The following is a 20,231-nucleotide window of genomic DNA, read 5'->3' on the forward strand; positions in this document are numbered from 1 at the left end:
TACAACTGAGAAATAGTCAAGCCGTATGATTAGATCGATAGCCTATTAAAAATTAATTTGCATATATATTATTAATAACTAAACGTAAATCAAAAAATATGGGATTACAAAATTTGTTAGTCTTCGCAATATTTGATAAAGTTAGTTCAAAAGCCAAATATCAACGTAAGCGCTATTACCCATTGGGCGACAAACGTCCACCTCTCCTATGTTATACATTTTAATTAAAAGCTTGACTCAAACATATTATTATTTGTACCGGAACCTAAGCATAATTTATATAAATGAACAATTCATTTTATGAATAATTAGGATAAACGTTAAAAATTAGTTTATGATTATAGAATAATAAGTATAATGATAAAATTTTAAATTTTGATATTTTTTTGAAACTTGAAATTTAGAGAATTATTTGAAACAAAAAATATTTTACATAAAATGTAGATCAATTGACTTATCAGTTTTTTGTTTCCCCATTTCCTAATATACATTAAAAAGTAGTGTAATTATTTTTCAAGTAAAGTTTTGTCATTTATGATATAGTAAAGCGCCGGACCGAGTTCCATTACATTTGTGATAAAGAGGGTTGTAAGGGTATCGTCATGATCCACTTCACACCCCTGTAAACCGATTTGCAAGATTAAATGGATACGCGCTCTTCTACTAGCCGCCGATCACCCTTCCCTGACAATGGTTTTAAAGTCGTCGACCATAAAGCTGGTTGACGACTATGTTTGTCACGAGGTTTATGATGCGAAAGACCCGCATGTAGCCATGTATTATTATATAAATTAAACGTCTTCACACTGTAAACGCAATCTTTACTGCTTACGGCTGACTTTTTCATGTCGCAATACTCGAATTATATTTGTCTCGATTTCACGTAAGCGTATTTCGTTTGGAAAATAATAAAGGGGTTAGTAAAAAGCAATTATTGTTCGATATTCGATCTGGAAAGAGGCGATATAGAAGTTCTCTGTACATACACATCAACGGGCACGAGGCAATATTCGAATTGTCTCGACGTCTCCTATCGTCGAGATGATAGGAGACGCAAGAGGAAAAGCGGAAAATGCCACGAAGTGTGTAAACACGAGATTTCTGCCCCTAATCTACCCTTTTTGCCGGGTAAACACGGCCTCCGATCTTTAATATCGGACTACTTAGACTCCCATAGTCGCCTATCAAGGGTGTAATTGTCCTGTCGATCAACAAAATATCCATCATAAGTCGGCCAACTGTAAATAGATACCAACTGTCCGAATATATTGTATAGTTTTCTTTTATAACTACGAGTTATACAGATTATAAAGACACTTGTCCAAAACTTTTCATAGCGTTATGTATCGCTATTCAGTTTTTATGATAAATGTTCTATCTGTCTTATAACTATCATTTTTTAACAAAAAGATAATCTATTATGATAAGTTTCTTGTTTCATAAAGAAAAATCGTCATTAGTCGTTGTACCTATTGTAAAATCATATGACAATTCTACTGTAGTTTTCAAGAATTTAAATTTAAATTTAATAAGAATACTAAATATTTAGTTAAAATAGTCCAAAAAATCTTAAAATAATATTTTAATTTTATACTTAAAAATTAAAAACAGTTAATTATAAGTATAAAAAATCAATTTTTTATTTCTTCGGGTAGTTTAGTCATCAATTTCCTACTTTAACGTGAGTTCAAAACGTACAAACCTAATTAAACGGTTGATGTACTTCATTGTTCCATATTTCACTTGCATTAAAATGTATAGTGCGTTTATGAAGAAAAAAATCAGTATGGTTTCGTGGTAGTTTGTGTCGGTAAAAAAAGGGTCCTTAAATATTTTCCCTCATCATCGTCACACGTCGTGGCTTTTCCTCTGCACCGTCATCGTTTCACACGCATACATACAAACTCACAATAACTCCGTCGCTCTTACTTTATACTTGCTGCAGGGCCTGACCATTAGCGATGCACGCGTAATCCCATTCATTCCGTCAGATTATATCTAATTCCGGTTTAATTCGATTCATCGACGACGGTTTTCCCCTGCACACTGTTTATTACGACGTCGAGGCGCCTATTATATTCCATGGACGTGGAACACTGCCTCCGGACCGAGCAAAAATGGTTTACTCTTAGTTTTTTCTTTCAAAACGTATAAGAAGGATAATATTTTAGTTTTTCGAGACATATTTAGTAGAAATAATCATAACATCAACAATGACGTTTTTACGCTGGGGAATCGTATCGATCCAAGGATTTGGACTGAAGTCGGACCATGGGGGGTAACGGGACCATCAACAAGGTATATTCAGCTGTGTGCCATAAGCTATGATGATATTGCAAGAATTCGAGGGTCCGTCATCATTTCCGATCAAAGTTAATTCCAATTCTCACTAATGAGTGACAACTGACCCTCTAACCAAAGTTCACTGTTTAAAACCAATACCATTGAATAGAGTTACAGTCATAAACCCGATACTATCCATTGTCATTGTAATATAATAATTATATTACAATCAGAATTATTCTTTCATCTATTCTAAAATCGAAGGTTGCTTTAAAATTACATACTTAGTCGGTATTTTGTACGAATGAGTAAATTATTTCAAGTAGTTTAATAAAATAAGAAGAAACGTATACTAATTATGATTTAATTAAAAATGACATAAAAAAAAAAAATGAACCTTCCATATATGCTAAATATGTGTCAATGTTATGCTCAAAACCTTATACGAATAGTACTTTTAAAAACCAAGTATTTTTTTATGCTAAATTTAAATTATAACAAACGTTAAAGCAAATGTACTATGATCCGCCTTTGTTATGTTAAGATGATGATACCTAATTATTCCTTACCCATCGATATAACATTTATGCAAATCACATTACAACAATTTGACCCTTTATACTTCTCACAAATAACATTACGTTCAACTACATGCGTTGCCGATTTTTTTCACATTTCACCCACTCTATGAACATTGGAATAAAAAACCCATAAAGCCAAATGTTGTAGATTTTCGAAGACATTATTTAATGATATAACTTCAATGCACTCCGCTATTCTTCGTCAATACATACATACAATGAATGCGTGTTGCAATAAAGCATCCGTTCGGTCGTCTATCGATTCAAAAACAAATTTTGCATTGTGAGTATATATATATATATATATATATATATAGGTTTAAAGAACGAAGCTATGTCCGCCGTCATTAAGTTTTCGATCGGTGAGAAGACAATAGAACTAAAAGCCCTTTTCTGACTTAAAACAATTACAAAGAGATTTGTCGGCAGTGAGCTTATACGCGCACATCAAGTCACTATTACTGCTGTACTCTCTAATACCTCTTTTGTGCAGTTTCCACCGGTGCTCTTTTCCATACCCGTCCTCTCTTTCCCTTATCAGGTACACTGCACTGCTACTACACCGTATCGACAACTCGATCCGATCAGTTTTCCCATTTCACGCTCAACAGATTATGCGTGTAGAATCCCTTTTTCAGCCTCATACTGATTATGATTAAGTACATACATATACATATATATATATATATATATATATATATACATATTTTTGGTTTAAAAAATTATAAGGACATCAAAAGGATAGACTCATATTTCCCCATGACATTTTATTATATACTTGTTATACCCAAGTTATTGTTGAGTTAGGGATTTTGTGCTCAAAAAAGTATTTTAAAGAAAAAAATGTTCAAATTCTAAGCTGAAACTTCTACTAAATAGCATCAATAATCAAATTTATGTTAATGCTTAAATATTGTAACATTTATTCTAATATGTGTGTTAGAGTAGATTATACTGAAATATTGTGTTGTAACTTTAAAATAAAATACTAAATTTAATGAAATATATGTTCATTAAATAAAAAATTAGTACAGAAGTGACAAATATTGAAAGAAAAAGTTCTGTAAAGAATTCAGTGAAAATAAAAAATAAAAAATAAAAAGAATTTTACACAGTCATAGCTCAATTCGAAACTTTCAAGTTTGCATATTTCAATCGATTATGCATATTATTCTTCAATGTTTTCATTGGACGCTTAAAAATAAATATCAGAATATTTAAATATCCGGATGGCAAATGGATTCATTTGCCTGTACAAACACATCAATGGCTCTCGATGGGTTTCTACGGCGCAGAATACTGATGTGGGATTTCAACATTACCGGATGCTTCAAAAGGGAGATGAGTTGAATATCCTGCAAAACAATTGCTAGTATAAATTTTGTTGTGTATTTTGTTAATGTTACGGGTTTGCAAGCTAAAATGATCCAAGGGAGAGTTAAGGATTTACATGAACAAACACTATCAGTGGCGGGTAGCCCGCGGCCATCAACTTGTTGATTAAACATCGCGTTGTGCTTAAGCGGTCTATTGAGTGGTATATTATTGAAATCACATAACATCCCTGAAGACCTAAAAACGTAGCTGTTGTTAAAGAATACTGCCGATTTAAATAACATCATGTACATATTTACAGCGCTTAAAAAGTATCTTAATGTCAAATAAAGTAAGGATAAGTAATTGAAAAATTTTTAGTCAATTCCAATGGTACATAGAATATATTTTAACATTAAACATTTATTATACTAATTCTTAAATATTTTTTTAGTTTATTGGATTGAAGATATTATGATTGTTTGTGGAATAATTGATTTTACTATTTACATAAAAAAAACTCTACCGTTAAATAAATAAAACAACCAGTATAAATATCAACCTACCACTTTAAAAAACTAATGGAAAATTCCTTTTAGAATGATAATTAAAATTTCAATGATTATGTCAGGTCGAATTCACTTTAAATTAAAATAAATTAATTTAAAATTATTTTGAATACATTTTATACAATTGAATACAATTCATTTTATTTTAATCTATTTAAATAAAACAGGCGGTTCATCGAATTAAATTTATAATTTTTAAATTCTCTATCACTAGTCATTGTTATGACTCATAGCAAATGAATCAACACAATTTACTCAAGTCGTCTTGAACGAATAAAAAAGCATTCAGTGACACATTCTTGACTCATTATCGATTTTTGTCCCTTATATTCTCGTCGCTAGTAATATTTCTTGTCTAGAATAATATTATTTTTCACAATGTATTCGGCTCGGTCGTTGCAATGGGAAACGATTCCAAAGGGAAGCGACCGAGTGCCGAAGTCGAGGAGAAATCAAACGGGGTTTGTCGCTTTTATATGGACCTTTTTCTTGGCGCCCAATCCGAATATCTGTCTGGCGCCAATAATGCCGCTTACTCAACTTCCTAACTGCTTGCTATGTCTCTTTTATGAACAACATTGTACCTCAAACTTTTATGAATCGATTCCGGTTAATGCCGTTGTTTTATTTTCACTTCAAATCCGGGTCGTGATTGTACTCTGATTAACTAATAGTTTATTTTACGCCTCTTGAAGGCCTGGTAAACTTATTTTTTAAAAAATAAATACTAAACCAGACTAACTGTTCAAAATTCTCATTGCACTTTTTAATGGGAATCTTAAATATAATTCAAATTTATTTCTGTATTTTGATAAAAAATAGATTATTCTATGCAAAAAGTTTTAAGATTAGAGAGAGTTAATTCGACAATAATTGTCTTATATACATGAGACTAAAAGGGTCGGATAACGTTATTGTCGTCATCAGTATTAGGATGTCTCTTTTTTTAGGGTGCGTTCCAGTGAAGCGGATTCGGTGGTGGAGGTGGTGGTGGTAGTAACGGCAGCAGTCCATTAAATGCTGTATCTCTTAATCAAAACTCCTCTTGTTCCTTGGGTTCAGTGACAATGAGTTATAGTCTAAATGGCGATGACTTGAATATTAAACGAAACAGGAGAATATTTGATAATAACCAAGAAAAATAATAATGTTCGTAATAATATTGTCGTTAAGTTTTGTTTACACCACAAAATTTTAAATTATTATTATATCTTTTTTTTTGACGTTCTAATTATTAAAAGGGTGTAAATTAATCAACAAAATATAACGTATATATTTTTTCAAACTATATTGTAATTTTATTGTCTTTTGTTTTTTGTTTTTTTCCCCATAAAATCTAGACATTTCGTAAACAATAAAATGTATGAATAATAATTGAACACTTGTATTTATTTATTTATAATTAATTGACTGCATTAAATATACTTGTATTTATTTTGCATTAGTAGTACAGATTTTACAAAAAAATAACTAGATCTTATTTTTGATTTTTATTTTTCTTTACTCGAAATCGTATCAGCGGTATAAAATTTAAAAGATATAGAAGAAGAAGTTATCTGATTATTTTCAGTTAAATTACTTCTATAAAGAACTTTTAAACGAAAAAACTAAAAGCGCCTATTAACGATGAGACAAAGGTAAGGGTAAAACGTGAAAAGGGTTCCTTTTATTTTTCGACAAGACCAAGTGTATCTCACAGATTAAACCGATAAGGTAAGGATATAAACAACGGTCCAACTGAATCTTCAGCAAACGTTTACTTACTTGAAACAGGGAAAATAAATGACAATAAACAATCAAATCGGGAGTCCTCCCGAGAGAAATTATCGTGCAAGAGGTGATGGTCTAATACATGGGATTTGCGTACAACAGCGATTTATTTTATTTATATTTTTTTGTTTACTCCCCAATTCTTCTGCCACTACACTTACTAAGATTAACCTTGTAATGTATAGAACGAAGAGTCGTTCATTGAATACTATAATCTCTGTTGATTTCCTCTCTGAAGATTAAACGACGAATAAAGATTTATTGAGTAGCAATTTCTTATAAACATATGGTTTTGTACTTAAATATAATAGACAATATAAGACAATAGCTTTTTGATTAAAACTTTGTTAGATAAGTACGAAATAATTCAAGTTCATAATTACTAATCACAGTATAATTTATTGAAACTATACATCAATAAAAAATTACAGATAACAATATTTTTATTGTTAAATTAATTATACTTTAGTCACTAGAACAAAATATTTCATTACCTTATAATTTGTTGCTTTCATAACAAAAATTGTTGTTTAATAAATAAAAAATTATTGTCGGCTGTATATAAGCAATAAACTTGTGTCATTTGACTATGATTTTTTTCAATGTACATAAATTAATTTTATTGTATCTTAAAAAAAATATTTAAAAACATCTGATTTTCATATTATATTTTGTTTAGAATAACAATACTTCATTATTTTTGTGCAATAATAATTTAATAAGACTAAAAAATGTTCATTGTTTTTTTAAGACTAATAAATACATTAAGGATTAAGTAATAACTTAAGTACATTTCATGTACTGCACTTTAATTATTGTAATAATTCTTCTGTAAATAAAAATTATAATTAGTATTATAAACCACAAAAAAGAATTCTTTGAGTTGTATATATGAAAATATAAAAAGATTAGATACATAATATGAAGAATGAAAGAAAAATAGAAACCTGTTTTGTATTCAATGAATACTCTATATAAATGAACATTGTTCATTGAACAAGTTACTGAAATTTATTTCCATAAATCAATTACACATATAAACTCAAAGCCCTGTCTAATAGAAGTTGAAAATATTGTGAAAAGGATCTAAACATTTTTCATAACTAAAAACCAAAGTAGAAAGATTTTTTATTAAAACTTTTATATATTTTAAGGAACTATAAAGTTAATTAGAAAAAAAATTAATACATTCATGGAATAACTCATTGAACTTAAACAAATATAACAGTATTTGAAATGAACAGCTAACGGTGCCACGTGGCAAAAACTTTTGAAATAGAAATCAAAAGGGAATTTACCTTTTGTACGCGTTATCTCGAATTTCTAGATGAGTAAACACCCTACATTCGATATTAAAAGTCTCCTATCGCCTGATATTTATACCTATACACACCTTTTTTTTATAATGTTTATACCAGCAAACAATTTTCACCTGTACATATACTTATCTGTTGTATATTAATAAATGAGTTTCACAAAACAAACGAGTTTACTTTATTCGTATGTTGTTAATGCTTTCAAAATGTTATGTTTTTATTTAAAAACAAAGTTTTTAAAATAATAAACAATTTTAATATATCCATTTAGAATAAATAAAAAAACATTATTGTGTAATATATTGATATTCACTTTTTCGTCTAAGAAACCAGTATCAGCTATTTAAGTTGTTAGTAAGTTGCATCTAGCAAATAACTCATCCTTTAAATTTTATTCCCCGTTGACGTGTGTCGAATGACATAAAAGTTATGAATGACACTAATGGTGCGGATATGAAAAGTTTGTGTCATCAAGACACTAATGGACGTCAGCTAAAAGCATCCAGCAAAGCAATAAACGTAATTGTAAAGGGTTTTTTTTTCATATTAATGACACAATGAGTTTGGGGAAAGAATAATGTTATTTCGTGTGCGTATAGTCACGAACTCATAGTTACAAAACTGTTTATACAACATTGTTTGATGTAAGCTACAAACTACTAGATATTATCATATTAAATGAAAAAAATACTCATTATCTTATCTATTAAATATTTCCGATTTCAAATTACTAAATCCGACCTATGCTGGTACTCAAACTGTTACACGAGATGACGCAGTTCAAACAACGATAAAATTAAAATTGTAAAATTTAATGTCTTTGTAGTTAATTAATATCCTCGTATCAAATAATAGAAACAAATATTAGCAACTTAACGATTTTTTTTGGATTCTATGGGATTAACATTACATTAGGCTAAAAATAATTTGAATGGTAATATAATTATTTTTAATTATGAACTATATTATTCCACGGTTTTGGTATTTGGATTGCAAACAGTTCAGTTGATAATATTTTGTAATAAGTCTGTCTAAATCTGCATTGATTTATAGAGTTACTCTTAAGTTAAAGCTAAACGAAACCGTGTGACGGTGTTGATAACAAGCAACGAAAGCCTACTACACACTACAGTCGTAACACAATCCGAGTTTTATTGCAATAAGCCCCGAGGGGTGACTGACTGTATTTTACAGATAATGCAATTTTTCTTAAACGCTGTTTCACGGTAGATTTTAGTGTTATTGTGTATAAAAGGACAGCAATAAAGTAATTCCTTAACTTTTAAAATTCATAAATAACCAATAATTTCACTAAAACTTAATTTTAATCTTTTAAAATTTGATTTTTGAATTGCACTATTCTAATTTTCTCTTAAATAGATAAATTAATTGTGTTAAATACAATTTAAAACGTTAAAATATCAAGTATCAACACAATTTTATATTAAAAACTTATTATAATTCCTTAAAGATAATCCAACATACAAAAGTCAATGATTTATTATTGTGTATTCTAAATATATCTAAAGATCCTTGTAATAGTAATAGTACATAATAGTAATGTTATGAATTTTAACTTCGATGCGAATCGGAGAAGGTATAAATTTTACTATGATGTGTTTTTTTTTTTATCTGTTACCACTTTTTCTCAGCTCTGACCCAACTGATTTTTTTTTTCAACGATATGTCAGAGATTACATATCATATTTAGTCGAAGACATTACTCTCAAAAATTGAAAAAATTTCCCTTGTTCCTCATAAATAAGAGAAATCTCCAAAAAAATTACAAATTTAAAAATCGCTGATTTTCAAAATTTTTACAATTTTTTTTTACTTAAAACTAACTGCATATAAGTAAAAAAAAAATTTTTTTATTTAATATTGCATCAAACCTTTTAATTTTTATACATATTTGTTATAAAAGTGACACAATATACTACTTTATAATTTTTATTATTTCTCCGTAAAAATTACAATATTAATTTCATACTATATTTATTTGCTATAATAAATATTTGTTCATAATTATACTTTTAAATCTAAGAACTACTAATCAGAATATAATTAAGGAAATAGGAGTTAAAGTTGCTTTTTTAATTATGCATCATTTTTTTAGAATTAAACTAAGATTTGCATCGAAGCGTTTCATATGACAGTGATTTTAATCATTGTCAGATATCATCAATAGTTATTCTAACTGCCCCACGTCCATACTGTGCCACAACCCCACTGTGCTACCGTTTTTTTATATTATGGTTGCAATAAAAATGCAATACTTAATGTACTCATTATTTATTGTAACATGTAAAAAAAAATAGCAAAAATGTTATAGCTGAATACCTAACTATACTTTTCATCGAAGGAATTTTAGTTAAATATAATTTGAACATATAATTAACAAATGGTGTTATATCAAAATATCGCAATGAATTTTCCATAAGTAATTTTAGTCTAATCTAATAGATTAGAGAAAAATATTTAAATTGTGATGTATTTTAATAATTTCATTTTTATAAACATTACTAATAAAAATTGAAATTTATTTCTGTTGTGTATGTGATACAAAATCTAAATTATGTGCATGAAAATTAGCGAAAATATTGATATAGATATAGATATAATATATTACTTACTCTTTAAATATTTGAAGAACTTTATTCTTGATCATACAAGCCCACTCTGGCAACGTCGGTGCCATGGCGATGTTCTCTGGGCTATTGAGTGTATTTTGTTATCCATACTGAAAATTCATAAAAATCCATACTTAAATTCACTATTTTAACAATATAATTGTTAGGTATTTAAGAACTTAATGTTCAATATTACACACATTTAAAAATAATTTTTTCTCGAAAGAACATTTTTAAATAATTTATATAAATTACTTAATAAATAATAATCTAAACTAAACAACTAATTACTATTTCTAAGCAAAATCAAACTAAATTTAAGCTCAAATTGTTAATAATAATTTATTATAAAAACCTAATATTCCATTTAGTTAATTATTTAAATAGAAATTTGTTCTAAATTTTTCCAAGAAAATATAATTTGATTTTGTTATAATATTAAAAATTGCTTATACATTATTTCAATATAATCTCAATACATTCTCTATTATAAAATAAATAATTACATCATTAATTATTTTTAAAAAATTTTATATTTTTTAATTGACAAAAATGTTTATCTGCAATAAATAAATTATACACACTGTTGTCTTTATGATTCAATATTTTTCCAAAAGATATTTCACTAAACTTTTTTTGGAATATAGCTAATTATTTTTCAAATAAAGTTTGATTTTTTTTTTATTATTTAGAAACTTTTTTATTGAAGAAAAAACGCCTAAATCTATTAAAATCTGATATTTATTAAATATAAATAATAAAAAAATCAAACCCTTATCTAACTTCGTACATACCGCAAAGTTTTTGTTTCAAAATGCAGAGAAGTCAAAGTATAAAAACACATCTCCACGGTATAATAATAGTGAAAATGGTTATATAATATATTACTAAAATATTGACATAATGCTATTAGAGACATGGACATTACCTTTAAAAAATTGTAAGCATTAAAATAAATATATTTTAGTAAGGCTCCTCTCCCCCCAAAAGGTAAACCTTTATTCATATTTTTCATTATAAAAATAATCACAAAAACTTTCAAATGTTTATTTACAAAATGAAAAAAAGTTATTTTCATGTAATTTAGATAAAGACTGAGGGTGCTGATTTAGAGCTGGAGGAAGGTGCTGTGGCAACTACAGTGCAGTTGCTAGTTTTTAACAACATTTTTAACGCATAAATTTCTTCTATCGGGCTAAATTTTACCAGCTATGCTATAATATTACTTAAAAATTTCAGTTTTAAATTATTATGATATACTTTTAAGATGATTTAATTAATTATTTTATGTTAAATTCCAAAAAACAAAACTTGAAAAAATTAATTATTATTGAATATAACAAATGAACCTTGTATTTGGAAAAGACTATGTGAAGCATCTAAAGCTGATGAGATCCAAGTGACATTTTTGAAAAAAAGTTATAAAATGTTAAAAAATAAAATAACTACCAATTTTTATTAAATTAAATATAGCAATGGATTTTTTAAAATAAAGTAATATTCTTCTTCAGTTTTCTAAACCAAATGAGTTGAAAAGATAACATTAATTTAATTATCTCGACGTCAATATTTTGTCATTTTTACCCTTTTAGCTTAGTATATAGTAAAACATATAAAGATAAATTTTATAGAAATCAAATTATGATACAACTAGTCTTCATTTTTGTCAAAATATAGGAATTAAACATTGTAACAGCATCAAATATTCCATACACTTTTAATCAGCATAATTGTTCTAAAAATACCATGTGGTTTTATTGTCATTTTTTGAGATATAATTAAAAGAAACCTTAAACAGTTCCACGAAACATAAACTTTGAAATTACATTAAAAATTATTATTTAAACTAACATTATTTAATTATGTTTACTATGAAAAATGATCCAAAAATTTCTATATGTCGGTATAGTAATTTTAATATACACATAACTTTTACATACAAGTAGTGTAAATTTTACATAATGTATTGAAAATTTATACACAAATATAACATTTTCTATAATACTATTTATCTATAAAATTCACTATTAATTATCCCTTACATTGTATGCGTTAAAAAATTCAGTACACATTTATAAAATTTCGAAAATTTTTTTAAAATCATTTATTATAATTTGCAATTAAAGATCCTAAAAAAATTTAAAAAATCAAAATAATCTTCAAATTAAAAACATTCTACTTTTTACTACATTTAATAAACAAAAAACTTGTTGATCAATTATTATTATTTAACTTAAATTAAATAGGATTTTAAATTTTCTTTATAAATGATAGGTAAATTAAACGTAACTTTAATAAAAAATGACAACATAAATAGATAATGATGCGGTATGATCATGTTCACGAAACAATCTATTTATAATTATTTAATTGCATAAATTAAAAATATTCATTCTAATGTCACTCTTTGGAGAAATTTTTCTTACATAATTCGTGTGTAGTTGCTGTGCGAACATTAAGACCATGTTAACCGTGTTTGCTTCGATGATGGAAATATTATACGACTAACACACACGATATTAAATTATCGACGTTGTGTCAATTAAAAATAAATTGTCAATCAAAAAAAATTTGAAAATCCTCACAACATGCAAAATCTACAATGGCTACTGTTTAAATGCGTTTCAGTGTACGTACCATTCTCTGGCGAGCGCGTATCCGTTCGGTTGGTAAAACGGCGAACAACCGGGCGGTCGCGGAAAATCCCCGGGAAAGCCAAGTTGTCAGGTCGGGCGGGCAAGCGACAGGGCGCCGGCGCCCACATATTTTTCTAGTGCTTACGGTTGGCCCGGTTGCCACTGTATCGGCCAATCCAAGAGCATCTCGCCCACCACGAAGGGCCACCAAGCTTCACCTGGCAGGTGCGCACCGAAAAATGGCTCTGCGCTCAGACTTGTGTGGGCGGCGTGGGTGGTAAAAACACTACTCGTGCGGAAAAACATCTATATCATAGTGATACATTTATGTTATATAATACAGCTTTTTATTTTAGTTTACATTTTTTCTTTTATTTTAACGAAAATAATGTCACGGTAAACTATATTATTGAGATTCGTATTATAAATGTCTCGATGGAAATATATTTAATAATTTCGGTACAGACGACATAATTAAGAATTTAGTTAGTCTGTTGCACTTTAAATTCACTCGTGCGGCAGATAGAATGATATACACATGCAAATACATTCAGTGACACGCAAATAAACTATCGGGACAGTGTATAATCAGATAAAGGATAATTAACAATAGATAAATAGTTGATATAGAAAACTTAATGATGTGAGATCTATAAATTTAGCCAAAAATAAGTGAGATGTAATGCAGTTATGGTTTTAATTTATTGGTCGTACCTGGACGTTTTTTTAATGAGATCAAATCATTACACATACGATTTTATACTATCACTTATACGAGAAAGTATCAAAAACATTAACATTAGTTACGTGTATACAAAAAAAGATTTGCAAAGTACTGATACAATTTTAAAACGTTTTGGAAGAAATAAGATTCGGAATAATACTAATAATCTATGAAAGCTTTAACAATCATTATCAGTCATTTTTTCTCTATTTTATTTTCCTAAAAATTAATTTCAAAATAATAATTCATGCACCTTATACGGAATATATTAATTTAATGTAACGTTTTCACTTCCAAAAAAATTGTTTGCTAAAACTCAACTACAATCTAATATTATATATCAACTACTCTAAGTTAAAATTTCTAACTGATGTTTGACGAACGCAAAAATTAATATCTCTTAGAATATTTAATTTGGAAAAATTCATTATTTAAATACAACAAAAGTTGAAAACTTTCCTACACAAATATATATTTATTGTTAGGAAGAAAGAAGTCTATTAATTTTAAAATATAATAATATATGAATAATTATTTATTAGTTTTATAATATTTTAATGTTTTAAAATATACAATACACAAAGTAACAATAGGTTATTGTGTTTGGATGCTTTAAACATACAGTATATAATAACTAATAAACGACACTTATTAAGTTTGTTTATTTTTTCAAAGTTATATAAGTATAATAAACTCTTACCACTTATATATGTTTTATATTTTAAAAATTAATATTTTTTTACAAAATTCCAAAAGTTATTTATGCAACTAAATTATGTTAAGGGGAAATTAGAAGGAATTTTAACTTTTGTGTACACTTATTATTAATAAATGAATGTTTGCTATATTTATTAATTTACCTTATTAGAAATAATTTCAAATAAATTATTTTGGATAAGAGATAAAAAGTTTAAAATTTGACAGCGATTTAAATTAAACTTAAACTAAAGCCTCTAAATGTTGTATTATAAAAAAAACTGAAGATATATTCATACATTACTTTATCAAAGGCTTAAAATCGAATCATTAAATCTTTAATAATTTATAAAAAAAGTTGAATATTTTTATTCTAGGGCGATGATTTTACTGTTAACATTTTAAACAGAAAACTTTGATATCAATTTATTTTTTTTTTTCGAAGCAATTCAGTCTAAGTTCATATATCATAATCTGAAAATTAGATAACTAATTTTGATCATTTTGATTTGTTAACTTAGTAGTTGATATTTAAATAAAAATTTAATTTACCAAGACTCTAAATACATTGTAAAAAAGAGGTCATGAAAAAGTTGCAACTCGGAAGGTGGTAGGGGAGTCATTTAAACATGTTTGGGGTAATGCGGGGACTGCAAAAAACCCTCTGGGTGTCTACCCTAGAAATCAATACACCAAAGTATCGTTATTCTCGTAAATAGGAGAGGACTTGACGAGTTTTCTTGTTTAAAATGCCCAGTTTATACCATTTTAAATTGACTGACAATTAAACGGTGTTCACCTGTAGCCTTTATATATAAACTTAGTAGTATCTACTTTAAAATTATTTTAGTATACTTCCCACGCTCAAATTTATTTTAGTATTAATTTAAAATGGCAATTATAATTCATTCATAATATGTATATATTATATAACTTTACAATCAGAATTACATAAATAAATTCGAAAAATATAGAAAAGTTCCAAAAGAAATATGACTTTCCAAAACATTTGATCAAACCCCTATTAAAATATAGAAATCAAAATAATATGATTACAACAAACATTAACATAAAACAATTTATTTATTTATTTCGATTGTAAGTTATAATTAAAAAGCAATGAAATATTTCTAGAATATTCCTAAAATAATTCTTTTTGATATAAAAATATATTTAGAATATAACCAAAATATTTTAAAGTATTCTTCAAATAATTTTAGAACATACTTTGGTAGCAAATATTGAATTCTCACAATATATTAAAGTTATATTTCTAAAATGTTATTAAAAAAAATTGTTGACAATATTTTGCATATTATGTCTTCTGAAAATAAATATATTGTATATTTTTCGATACTTATAAATAATAATTATTTATAATAATGTCTAAGTCTTATATGAAACAATTTAATATGTTGCTATCTAATTTCAATTTTTAGATTAATGAAAAAAATTCAAAATTTGTGTACATTTTTAATTATAAAAACAATTGGTATCAATATAGAATATTTCATAAATAATTTATTTTTTAAAAACTTTCAAAAATTACATTCCATATGATCCACTGAAAAAATTGTTAATATTAAAAACAGTTAAAATAACTAAATAAATAGTTGGGTTAAACTTATTAATTTATTCCAATTGTCTTAATTGCAGATATCATTATATTAACCGTTTATATGGTTATTCTAACCATATTTTTTTTTTTTTTGTGTGTAAGGTTGAACTGATTGTTAAGTTTAAATCATTTCAGATCAAGTAGAATTAATTAGCTAGTTGTCCTAACGTTTTATATTATACACATATAAACCTTTTAATAGACGTCATGATTAAATACTAAAAAACATAGACTCGACGTAATTATTATTCGTTTACTCTCTTATATCACCCGTGGAAACAGAGACATGAGTTGCTAAAGAAAGGGGTTAAGTAGTATGTATAGAAAAAGGATAAAGATTTTATATGCGTCATTCATGTAAATTAAGTGTACTCCTTCGCTTAACGCTGTATCAGCATATAAAATGGAAATATAGGGAGTCGATTAAAAAATAATTGCACGTGCTGCAGATAATGCGCTGTCCCTTCCACGAAAGATGAACCTGTATAGATATAAAGTATCTGCAAATCGCAGTAATTTTATTAAAGCATTGTTCAATTTTGTTAGGATGCCATTCAGTAAATTAGTTTATAATTTAAAATAATAACTATAATTACCAAAGCTCATAAGTAAATGCAGTATTTCATTTTGATTAATAAAGAATCTCGAATAGGAGCAAAACTTATAATCAAGTAACAAAATTACTCAAAAAAAAAAAAGAAAATTTTATATCTCTAAAGAATAAATATTAAATTCAAGACTATTATTTTTAATGAGACGCTGACAATTTTATTCCGTTTTAAAGTACAAATACACTAGAAGTGGTAATGATCATTATTGGTAAAAATATGTCCTTAAAAATTCATATAAGTGATAAAGCCTCTTTATATTACTTTTTATTTCATTAATATATATTATTAAAATACCCTAAATATTTTTATTTGAAATATCTTCAGCTTAAAGTATGCTTTCTAAAATTAATGATATAGATGTTGAACAAATGTACTATTAATATTAAGTAAAAATAACTTTAAAAGTATCACATAAAAAATACAAGTTTTACCTCATTGTTTATGGCATTATTTAATAAGTTATTCTATGTCTAAATGGATACTTAGTAAAGAAATAATTCACACACTGTGTCCTGTTTTCAGACGATCCAAAAAAAAAAAATCATATTTAAGAACATCATTAACTTTATACAAGATATCATTATATGCATAGACTTATAAATCGTATTTTTATGTCTAAGATTATACTATTATCATGGGATCTTTTTGTTATTTTATAATAGTTACAATAATACTATATGCTTGTTACAAATTCTGATTCTTTGTTATCATAATCTAGTAAAATTTACATAAAAGATTCATAATTTGATTGCGGATAATTTAGTATCAATAAACGTCAATTGATATATTACCATTGATAATAACAAATTCTACAACCATGGTATCNAATTCATAATTTGATCACAGACTATATGAAAACAGATAGTTCACTTAGCCGAGAACAATAGAAAAAAAAATCAAGCTCTCTGATTGGGCAGAAGACAAAGCAGTAGAGACTGTTGTACAATTTCATATTATTGTGCAAATATTTTACAATAATATTGTACAATTCCTCTATCAGTTACAAAAATTATCAATGATATTGGAATTAATGACACTATTGCATTTTAAATACTTGAACGATAATAACGATTATAACTGTTCGCATACTTATTTTGTTTAAATAACATTTAGTCTTAATAAAAATGTTTTTTTTTTTAATATTGTCTGACATTATGAATATTGTGTTTAATTTGTATAAAAGTTGACATTTTGTGTAGTTTATTATTTCATAAATTTTTTGTCAACGTTTAGTTAGTTTTACCTATAATATATGAAGCTGTAATTTTTGGTTAAACTGTTAATAGTATTATATTTTTTATAAAATTTGAATTATTTTAGATATAATGAATAATAATATAAATTATATAATAAATTTTATATTTTTATTATTATTATTATTGTTAGCCATTTTTGGCCAAATTGTAGCCATTTTCACCGTGAAGACAAAATAAAGTCCGAAATTTTTTTTACCCAAAATAAAGTATATTACATTAGCTTTAATTTAATATATATATAAAAGCGTCAGTATTTCCGGAACACTTTCAAAAGTTAAGTTGAAAAAGTTATAGCATTATAAAGTTAAATATAATATAAAAAATAAAATCGAGAATTTTCACACGAAAATAGTATTCGATAGCCATTTTCTCCGTGAAGACAAGTCCAGAGGTCAAATTTTTTTTTTCATAATAAAGGACATTACATTAGCTTTAATTTAATATATATATAAAAGCGTCAGTATTTCCGGAACACTTTCAAAAGTTAAGTTGAAAAAGTTAATTTTTTGTGAAAAAGTTGTCATTTTGAATTCCCCACTGTGGGCTGATAAAGGGTTAAATTTATAAAAAAAATATACCAAATAATAGGTAAAGACATCAAATATCTATATAAAATTTTCATTTTTGAAAAAGTTATGGTAGTGTTAAGAAAAAAATGTCAAAAATTACTGATTTTTAAAATTGTAATTATTTTGGAGATATCTCCCACTTATGAGGAATGAAGGAAAATTCTTCAATTTTTGAGGATAATGTCTTCGACTAGATACGATTTGTGATCTTTTGACGTATCATTGAAAGAAATCGGTTCGGTGAGAGCTGAAAAAAACAAGGTAACAGACACACAAAAAATAAATAAATTAAAGAAACACACATCATAGTAAAATTAATACCTTCTCAGCTTTGCATTGAAGATAAAAAATACTGACCACTAAATATTGTAGGTACTGCATCATGACCAGCCGATTTTTTGTAGTCTTTTTCAAAAACATTTTATCGTCAAAATGATCCGCGCAAACTACTAGATTATTTTTTTTTGGATAAAGTCTCTGCCAAATGATTAGTTTGACAATTATTCATCCATAGTTTCAAACGATCATTTTCTTTAGGATAAGAAAAAAAGCTTTTATCCTTGAAGGAATATGTACTTGGACAAAACTTTACTGAGCATCGCATACTGGTGAGGTAGTGAGATATTTTGAAAGAAAGCACCAAATATAACACGAAATAAGATACATGTGATCATTGACAACATTAACAATAATAATTGTTACTGCTCAAGTCAAGTCAAATTTAAGTAGTTAATAATTTACATTATAAAAACTGATAATTATTTAATTTTCATGACTAATTTAGGGATTTTGAGTCATAAATAAGGGATTATGGGTTTAATACCTTAATTTAATGATGTATTCAAATAATTTATGTCAATAATTATGTTTATATACGGAATTTCATAATATTTATGCTACAGCAGATTTAATAATGAAATAAATTAAAAGAATTTTTGCGCTCATACATATGGTTGCACTGATTTCACTTCTCCAATCAAAAAACCGTTTTGTTATCGGGCCAAGTGAACTATCTGTTTTCATATAGTCTGTGATTTGATTGCGGATAATTTAGTATCAATAAACGTCAATTGATATATTACCATTGATAATAACAAATTCTACAACCATGGTATCCATCTATGGATGTCAGTAGTAGTCACCAATACATCATTCACCAGTCTGCACTCGCAGCTGTCACAATTATAAGTGCTATTTGGATTTGTATAAAAATCAGTATAGGTTACTATTTTAATTCTTAGAATTTAGATAACATTTTTAAAGTATTACAAATACTTAAAAAACCAAAATTATTTTTATTGCGTAATATTTTGCGGTTTTTTATATACTGTTAAGTTAAGCAGTTTATATTTATTAATGTACATCAATATACACATTGTACTATAGAGGTTGCAATTTAATGTTTAATAATATCAATAAAAAAAGTATCTATAGTCAGTAAAAAATAGACACCTAGTGAATATTCACAAAAAATACCCTGACTTTGTGACAGAAATGTATTTTATATGAGCTCATAAGGAATATTGAAACAGTAACAGTGAAAAATTACAGAAAATTTAATATATTTAAATACAAATATAATTCGCAATCTCAAAAAACATTTGAAGTTTTACATACAAAACTAAAATTGAAACAAACGTATTGAAGTGTTTTTGCAC

The 20,231-nt window shown here is 26.7% G+C and overlaps 2 protein-coding genes across 2 annotated transcripts in view; one reads left to right on the plus strand and one right to left on the minus strand.

The window, feature by feature from the left end:
* The window catches only part of LOC126905770 (vesicular glutamate transporter 1), a 33,488-nt gene extending 20,260 nt beyond the window's left edge, over positions 1 to 13,228 (minus strand). Inside the window, exons 1-2 of the mRNA XM_050685803.1 lie at positions 13,101 to 13,228; positions 10,467 to 10,573 (exon numbers count right to left, since the gene is read on the minus strand). Coding sequence (XP_050541760.1) covers positions 10,467 to 10,531 — 65 coding nt within the window. The 5' untranslated portion in view covers positions 10,532 to 10,573; positions 13,101 to 13,228. The remainder of the gene's footprint in view (positions 1 to 10,466; positions 10,574 to 13,100) is intronic.
* Positions 229 to 20,231, plus strand: part of LOC126905915 (leptin receptor gene-related protein) — a 92,934-nt gene continuing 72,931 nt past the window's right edge. The window contains exon 1 of the mRNA XM_050686077.1: positions 229 to 232. The gene's annotated coding sequence lies outside the window, so the exon portion shown is untranslated. The remainder of the gene's footprint in view (positions 233 to 20,231) is intronic.

Source organism: Daktulosphaira vitifoliae, unplaced genomic scaffold, assembly GCF_025091365.1.
Source record: "Daktulosphaira vitifoliae isolate Bord-2020 unplaced genomic scaffold, ASM2509136v1 Scaffold_1, whole genome shotgun sequence".
NCBI lineage: Eukaryota > Metazoa > Arthropoda > Insecta > Hemiptera > Phylloxeridae > Daktulosphaira > Daktulosphaira vitifoliae.